The 9063-nt window shown below is 40.4% G+C and overlaps 1 protein-coding gene across 3 annotated transcripts in view; it reads left to right on the forward strand.

Annotated features, from left to right (window-relative positions):
• Positions 1-230: 230 nt before the first annotated feature.
• The window catches only part of PIKFYVE (phosphoinositide kinase, FYVE-type zinc finger containing), a 96141-nt gene continuing 87308 nt past the window's right edge, over positions 231-9063 (forward strand). Inside the window, exons 1-3 of one of the 3 annotated variants that reach the window (XM_024200970.1) lie at positions 231-402; positions 2073-2243; positions 7408-7526. In XM_024200970.1, the coding sequence (XP_024056738.1) occupies positions 231-402; positions 2073-2243; positions 7408-7526 (462 nt within the window). Of the gene's footprint in view, positions 403-2072; positions 2244-6473; positions 6553-7407; positions 7527-9063 lie in introns of those variants that run through there. The other 2 variants (XM_024200971.1, XM_024200972.1) reach the window with 2 other exon arrangements.

A 9063-nucleotide genomic window follows, 5' to 3' on the forward strand; every position in this document is an offset into this window, starting at 1 on the left:
TTCAAAACACAGTCTCTCTGCAAAGATTCATAACTTCCTCTTGACCGGTAAAAAAGCCATTCTCTGTGGACCAAGAACCAAGATGTGTAGTCAGAACAGTGCAGAGCCCACTTTTGGTATCCAGTTTCACAGGTCTTCCAGCTGACTGGATGTTGCTTTTGCTTGATCACATTCAGGTTTGTAAAGCGTGTGTATATAATACACTTAAATTCTTTTCCAGGACACATGAGATGGCCACAGATGACAGACAATCTCCAACACTGGACTCTGTCAGTGATCTGCCCCGCTCTCCTAGCAGTCCCTCTCATCTCACTCATTTCAAACCATTGACTCCTGATCAAGATGAGCCTCCTTTTAAATCTGCCTACAGCTCCTTTGTAAATCTCTTTCGTTTTGGCAAAGGTAAACACTCATTACGAAGCAATTAATTGTGCCTAAATGTCCTACTTCCATGTTACTGCATAACTAGTATTTCAAACTATGATACTTCATGAGATGAGGGCATGGTTTCAGACTGCCAGATAGCTAAATGAATGATAAGGCTCCTATGAGAGTTTTACTTTCTTTAGTAGAATATATGAGCTAGATTCACTTTCTGGCAAGGTGGTAGAACCTTGGTCATAGGATTAAGTCTGCCAGGAGTGGAAAATGTAGAAGTGTGCGTTGCTTGCAACCTCTGATCTACCTAGATTGAGAGCTGGCAGCAGCCAGCGATGGGTGGGGACTAGCTGGTGGGGGAGATGCATTAATAAGCCTCCTTCAGTAGGGCTTCTGTGGATCCCTAGTAGGAATGTAAAGATCACCCCCCTATAAGAAATTCCCAGGGATGGAAGCAGCCTACCACTGCCTGCCCTCATTAGTGAGATGAGCATTTCTCATGCAAATTCTATCCCTGGCCCTGCTTTTCTCTACTCCCCATCCCCAGTGAATCTGGCACCATGTCTATGGTCTCTAAATGGTGAAGTTTCAATAATGCACATAGGGGAACTGCTTCTTGAAGTGCATTTCTAAAGGCTAATGCGATCCTGCGATGCATAAACAGAGAATCTCGGGTAGGAGTAGGGAGGTTATTTTAGCTCTCTATTTGGCACTGGTGTGCCCGTTGCTGGAATATTGTGTCAAGTTCTGGTATTTACCATTCAAGAAGGATGTTGATAAATTGTAGAGCGTTCAGAGGAGAGCCACAAGAATGAGTAAAGGATTAGAAAAACACGCCTTAGAGTGATAGACTTAAGGATCTCAATCTATTTAGCTTACCAAAGAGAAGAGTAAGGGGTGCCTTGATTATGGTCTATAAGTACTTAAGTGGGGAGCAAATATGTAATAATAGACTCTTCAGTCTAGTAGAGAGCAGTCTAACTTGATCCAATGGTTAAATGTTGAAACTAGGTGGTTTTTTGGGTAAAAACAAGCTTGTACAAAACTTTGGGCCAAACTTGACATGCCAGTGTGAACTTTAACACTAAATTGAGCAGGTTAATTTGAGTTGTATAAGATAATTATGGCCAGGATCACAAAATGTTTAAAGGGTGGAAATTCTGCTGAAATAAATAAATAAGACACAATGTGAGTATGTTACTCAAACCAGCAAGATCAGCTTAGCTATACTCAAGCTTCTATTTGAAGAAGGTGACTTACTAATAAGAGGCTCTATTCATATTGTTAAATATGTTGCCACTGTACTAGAAAAACTGGCTTTCAAATCAATCCAAAAGATCTATCTTCCAAAAGGCAGGCTGGTAGCAAGAACTATTCTTACGTGATTATTATGTGGAAGAATTACACTTGTTAGAATTGCAAAGACAAATTATTTCTTCATGAAGAGAATACTTGTGAAATGAGAGAGTGTAGAACCTGGCTTGGTTCCTGCCCTGAAGAGCTTCCTAGTTCTGTATTTGTACAATGCCTAATACAATGGGAGCCTTGATTCCTGTCGAGTCCCCTAGGCACTACCATATTTCAAATAATTCAAATGAACGATCTATAAAGCTTCTTTAGCTTTAAACTTGCTTGTGGTGCTAGGTTTCTATTTCCCTTTTGAAGTGTTGGTTTCTTGCTGTTCTTAAACTTAGATGATGGTAGACTTTCATCTCCTGCAGAGAGTGGCCAGGGTGAGCAGCAGGCACTGAGTGGGACTTGGTCCAGTCCTCAGCATACCTCAAGGGCCCAGTCTCTGAGGTCCCCTGTTCCATACAAAAAGCAGCTTACTGGCGAGCTACAACGCAGAGCGTCTGCAACTTTAGGTAATGTGTGCCTAATTTTAATATTGTTTGCTGTATTTTCCATGGGTGCTGTCTACTCGTGGGAGGGAGGTGCTACCACTTTTCAGGTGGGGAAACTAAGGTAAAGAGCATTTCAGTCACTTTCCCAAGGCAAGAACAGGGATTAAAACTTGGGAAATTCCTGGCTCTGCTTGCCAATTAGACTACATAACCTTCTGTTTAAGCTTCAACTTCTCCTCCTCATGAGCATGTCTGCTCTTCTCTCAAGACACCGTAGTAACTTGACCAGCACAGCTTTTTATAATCACTCTTGACAAAATGTTATCTTGCTCAAGTAAGGCTAGCAGAAATTCCTAGGTCAAAAATGTTGAGTCGTCTCTACATAGCCTGGATTGCATTTTTGGATAAAAGTTTAAGTGCCTAATTATTCTGCCAAAATCTAAGAATGCAGAATGGACACCTCAAAATGAATTGTAGGGCTCAGTCCTAACAAGACAAAACACGGTCCCTCTGGTTTCAGACTACCCGTAACATTCACTTGTTGCATTTTTGAGGAGGAGATGCAATGGGCACTTGCAGAAAATGCTTTAAGTGCCTGATTTAGTGACGCTACTCATACGCCGTACTGAATCGCTTCTAGCCAGCTGTCTGGAATGAGTTTAACACTACTGGAATCTGCCATTGTGTAACTGCTGAGCCAGTACCTTGATGGCAGCCCTCCAAAGAACAGAGGTGCTGCAGCAAGTGGTGGTGGTGATTCATGATGTGGCATTGGCAATCCTTCTGATTCCTACTAAAGTAACGCCTCAGCATGGAGCTAGAGTATTGTACTGTCAGGAATGCTCTCTCACATGGGACCTCGAACCAGGTCTTGACAGCTTGTGGCTATTAAGATTCCCTGGTACGCTCCAGAAGAGTAGAGGTGTCTAATCCTGGCATTCTGGCAAAATTCCAATGTTGGTAGCCACCATTTTATCTAGCTTAGTCCCGCATGATGTTCCAGTTGGATATATTCATTGTCATTCTCTTTGCTTTGTTGCTTGTGCTATTTAACTGCTCTTACGTTTTGGGGTAGGTGGAGTAACTGCTGTTTTTGAGACCACTTTAGATACTGTCAGGCATCCAACCTATCCAATAGGCTAAACACGTTGTGTGTGAGGGAGGAGGAAGAGGAAGCCTTGGGTTTTGGCTTCTGCTGGAAGTAAGCTGCCACAAAATAGATTCTTAGTCTCATTGAGGTTGATTTACTACTGCATTACTCCAGTTTAATTCCAGGTAACTCAATGCATTTCAATGGACTTACACTGGAACAAGACTAGAGTAACAGAGATGTGAATCAGGCCCATTATATCTAAGTGCGAATCTGCACAAGCACTTTCTGCGGGGCAAGCTAGGATGTAACTTTGCCTTGCACTAGCCTGTGGCGTACTAGCTGTGTGTGTGTGTGTGTGTGTGTGTACACCACTGATGTGCCCTAAAAGTTCCCTGAGGTGCACTTATGTAGCTCTTATCAGCAGGGTCCACACAGTTAGTGTGCGGCATGCTGTAGCCTTACACTTACTGCATGACAAGCTAGTGTGTCTGCATAGACAGGCTGAACTTCACACTTCTTCCCAGTGACTTGCTGGTTACCTCTAGAAAGAAGGACATATTCAAATTCTGTTTATAATGCCATCATGTATTCCAATAAATGGCCTGATATCTTGTTGAATATCTCAAGTCTGGTAAAATGTAACTACAGTGACAAAACATTAACTCTGCAATAAGGGTGTAAATGATCAGGATTTTCTCTTTGACAGGATATTGTCAAGTCTCTCCTGCTTTCCCATATTCTTCTTTTAAAAAACAAAAAAAACCTTCAAGTCTCTTCCCCCTCCTCAGGATCAATTTCCTCCTTTACCATGTGTTCTTTCTGCCTTTCTTAAGGTGCTGACACTAACATGTTTAAGGGAGTCTTGTATTCAGGTTTACACGTGTTTCTGGAACTTATGGCAGGGTTCCTAAAACACTGGGTAGACTCCCCCTTCTTTTGTTTACAAATGTAAGTAAAGTTCTTGGGCAGATGTACAAAGATATTTAGGGGGATGAAAGATGCTGACAGGTGCCTGGTTGGATTTACAAAATCACTTAAATTGCCAAACTTTCGTTAATGTCAATGGAAATTAGGTGCCTAACTTGCTTATATGCTCTTCAAATCCAACAAGACACCTTTTGGCATCTTTAGCCCCTAAATGCTTCTGTGGATTTGGCCCCTCACCTTTTAGGTTTTATAATTTATCTTTACTTTACAACAGGTATTAGTATGACGTACACTATTTAATCCCTTCACAGACAATTAAAGCCTGATGTAAATAAACAGGTAAACTGAGGTGCAAAGAGGCTAAATGACTTCCGAAGCCCTTACTGAGCTGATGGAAGAGGTAGAATTAGAACCTGTGAGTCCCCATTTCAACCCTCTCTCTGTGCAATTGATAGTCACATAACTCTGGGGATAGTATTTGTTAGCTAACTACAGTTTTAAATCCAGAGAAGGAGCAGAAATTACTATCTTAAACTTTTTAGCAACAAAATGGTAAGCTGAAAGCAAAGTTCACACTTGGAATCTGGACTGTCTTCTACTTCTAGTCATACAGTAATATTAAAGCTAAATTTGCCCCAAAATATTAATTACATTTTTACTTAACTGCTATTACATAAATGGAATTGAGAAGAGATAGTCGGATGCCATGCTTTCTGAAGATAGGTTTGCTGGGTGTAGCACAAAAGGATCAGCCGTGAGATTCTGGGTCTGATTCTGTTGTCCTGCCCTTCATGTAACCATTGCACAAATTTAAATGATTACACAAGGTGTGGGGCGGGGGGAGGGGAAGGGGCATTAGTATCTCTCATATAGAAGCAATGGACTCAGACTGCTTCAGTTGGAGTTAGAATATACATCTGTGTGCCAAGTTCCATGGTCCAAATTGCACCAAGGCAGCATGACTCAGAGCTAATGTCCTGAGTCTTCTATCCACTTTGAGTAGATCTTCATAAGCTGTCCAGCTGAAGTAGCAGCATTTAATATTAATAGCATTTCTAGCTTGTTACTCAAACATGCTCAGTAATGCTATTGTGTTAGATGGCTGTAAGAGAGAAAGCAGGTAATGGAGAGTGGCAAGGGCATGAACTGGGAGTAAAGGAAAGGAGAGAGCACATGGGAGGAACTGACTGAAAAATCATAGAAGAGAGACTAGAAAAGAGACTATATCCAACTACATTCTGTTCATGTTGTGCACAATGCACTCAGTTCTGCAAAGCCAATAGCAGGAGAGATTCTTGCAGGGGAAGTGAGAATTGACTGATATTAAAATTGGGTCAATGTCTCTTAAATTACTTAACACTGTGTTTCCACTATTGGTGGTACACACACTTGAATGAGCTCTGTATGTGTCCCCATTTATCCTTTTGACCTGTTAGAGTAAAAGTTAGATTTAAAAACTAATTAGTACATAGTTAGCTATGTAAATAGAAATTTTCACTAACCTTCTTGTCCTGTCTTGCAACACGCTTACCTAATTTAAACATTCTTATTTCCTGAAACCATTTGTTTAAAAAGAGCTTTGACTGGTACTTGCAGAGCAAATGGTATGATAGGCTAGTTCATGTAGAAGTTTTGATACCTCTGATAGCCGAGATAATTTAAGTAACGCTTATGTCACTAGAACACATGCTCATCTGGAAGTTGAAGCATTTACTTTTCAGGCTGTCCTGCTGAATACCAGGAATACTCTGTTGGAGACAGGGAAGAGATCTTAAGATTTAAAGTAGTAAAGATATTTATGCTCATTTGAAATCCTAAATTCACTTAAATCTTGTGAAAATATCAGACTCAAATACTATTGACATGCTCCAAAATGACACTCAGTTTGGCCTTTAAATTCCAGGTGGTTAAAGGTATAATAAGATCTAAACACTTGGAATCTTTTTTTAAAAACATTTTGTTCTTGTTGCAGGTCTGTAGTGGCTTTGTGGACAAATCTCTAAATGTTTTCTTGCATCTGGGCCGATAAACACATTTTCTAGGAATGAGGCCATTCAATAGATTCTTAGTAGATATTTTTAGTTAACTATGGTGCTTTAAAGACAAAGTTTCTTCTATCACACCCCCAAAAGTCAGAACCTAATTTTTACTGCACAGCAACAGTTAACTAACATGCTCTTGCCAGTGCTTTCAGCGTTCCTGCTGACATCAGTGATATATAAAGCAGTAAACAAAAAGCAGCCATGTCTGTTTTCTCTGTACCAGAGGGAACAAAATAAAATGCTTGTCAGATGGCGAGCGAGGAAGCTGGTAAGAAACTTTAAGCTGTTTTGAAAAGCAAACGAACAATGTAGAGAAGTAACTCTCTCTTTCAAAACTTTTCTATGGAATATTAGGCAGGAAAAAATGCATTATGTAATACCAAGGTGAATCATGTTGTAAACGTTTTGAAGAGACTGACTCTTTCTTGCACCCTAAATACCAATGATTTAATTTCATGTTTGTAACCAATTAGTAGGTGAAACTAATTGCAACAAACAGAAAAATGTTGTGGGAAAAGTGGCTTAAACTTAACTATAAACATGGCTATTATAAGCTGGTGAAGTGAAACCTGTGGATGCACTTCTTTGTATCCTTAATGAATCTGACGGTTTCAATGGAGACTCTCAGCTGTGTCCTGGGATTTGAATGAATAGTTATTGCTGTTTGAAATAGTCTTGAATTAAGTCTTTATGTACAGTACAGGACTGAATTCAAGTTTTCTGCTGCAATCTGGTGATTATTAGTGCTTTAGAAGATATTCTAAAATGAGACTTCCATTGTATAAGAATTTGCATTTCTTTTTAGAAAACACTGGATGAGAACTACCACTTGTTTTGAGCAGTGATGCCTATTTAAGTTCTTAGATTCTATGGTATTATACTAGAGGGAACAGATAGGTGGTTACAGAAAAATTCAAGCGACTTTGAATGCAGATTACTACTGACTCTCTATCTGACATAAGGCAGCTCTTTTTAAAAAAAAAAAAGTAATGATGCAAATTCTAACTTCCTAAACTACATACCCGGTGAACTCTTCTTCTTTTTCCAACGGCATGTTGCGTTATATGATGCACACATTTCTATAGTGCCTTTGATGGTGACGATAAGTTTCTCTCCCCTTCAGACACACGAAGGAAAGTGGAACCTTCTCTCAGTGGCCATGATCCTCGGACAGCTGTTCAGCTCAGAAGTCTCAGCACAGTCTTAAAACGTCTCAAAGAAATCATGGAAGGGAAAAGCCAGGTACTGCATCAAGGGTTTTAATTGAGTTAGGTCAGTCAAAGCATATAGAAATTAAAATGTTAAAAGGTTCTTTGTTGCTGTGTTCCATGTATTGCCAATGGAAAAGAGCAAAACCTTATGAAGTTCTCTTGGGTTTTTTTACTAGCATTCAGTAGAACAGAGTATGAGTAAACTTGCTATATTTGAGTGGGGAATGGGGAGAAATTCAAACTGGTGAAGTCAACTTTTGATATAAATTGCTTGCCATTGTTTGTATTTCCTATTGAATTACTTACTAGATTAGAATTTCCAGAACTTTCAGAGCAGGATGACCTCATTCCTCCCTTACTATAATATTTCATGATGTTGCTCCCCAAGATCTAACCATGAGCACATGAAATCTTGTAATTGTAGCAATAGCAGCTAATTCTGAAGTTCTGGAAATCTAACTTTAGTTTCAAACGAAGTACACTCAGTCTGATGTGATTGTATTTAAAGTGCTGTAACAGGCTGGGAATAGTTGCCTGAAACACTCCAGCATATTGGCAGGTGAGGATCCTGCTGGGAAAAAGTTAAATGGGTTCTGCTGACTTAGCCAACCCCACTGGGATATGAAGGGAGGTGGAGCTATCTGGAGAAAATCTCTGTTGTGAACAGAGCAGACCTAACATGAATAGCCAAGCCTGGGGACAAGGTATGAGCAGGCAGTTGTGTATCTTCATTAACAATAAAACTGGGAAGGGGTGAAACTAGGTGGTTTTTAGCATGTAAGTTGTGTTAGAGCAAATTGTATGCAACCCTTTTGCTGACAAGAGATGTTCCATGTGGTGATGATTAACTGGGGAAGTGCAGGCTGAAGTCCTTCGCCTCAACAGACAATTGTAATGCTTTTTTTTTTTTTTTTTTTTTCCCCTCACCATCATGCAGTAGTTGCCTGATCAGCAAAGGTACTGGGATGGGAATTTTCAAGGTCTTTGCAGAGACAGGAGCTCAGCAGGTTTTGGCTGGCTAGAGGTTCTGTGGCAGGGTCTTGTCACACAGACTTTGCAGTGGCTCTGTCAGCGTTGTGAATGGAGAAGTTGGATCTACATTTTTATCCCACTATTATCAGGAAAGAATGCCTGCAGCTGGGTCTGAAGTTCCTGATGCTGACGTAGGAGTTCCTGATCAGCTCCTCAGTTCCTTTGAAGTCTGAAACAAAAATAAAAGGATCAGAGTAATTTCCTCTTGAGTAGACCAATTTTCAAACCTCCTGAGGAATGCTCTTACCCTGTTATGAATGCTCTGGCCAGGGTGGAATGCACATGGACAGAAAAGTTGAGCTCTCTTTTTAAATGACCCAAATATATCCATTTGGTAGACCTAAGCATGCCACCCAAGATAAATTACTGGAGACATCAGCAAGGAGAAGTTGATTATCATTTGGGGAGACCTGTGCTAGGGTTACCATTCATCCGGATTTACCCGGACATGTCCTGCTTTTTGTGTTAAAAATAGCGTCCGGGGGGGAATTTGTAAATCACTAAAAATGTCCGGGATTTTCCCCCCATGCACAGCG

The sequence above is a fragment of the Terrapene carolina genome, unplaced genomic scaffold (genome assembly GCF_002925995.2).
Source record: "Terrapene carolina triunguis isolate 2854851 unplaced genomic scaffold, T_m_triunguis-2.0 Scaffold62, whole genome shotgun sequence".
Taxonomy (NCBI): domain Eukaryota; kingdom Metazoa; phylum Chordata; order Testudines; family Emydidae; genus Terrapene; species Terrapene triunguis.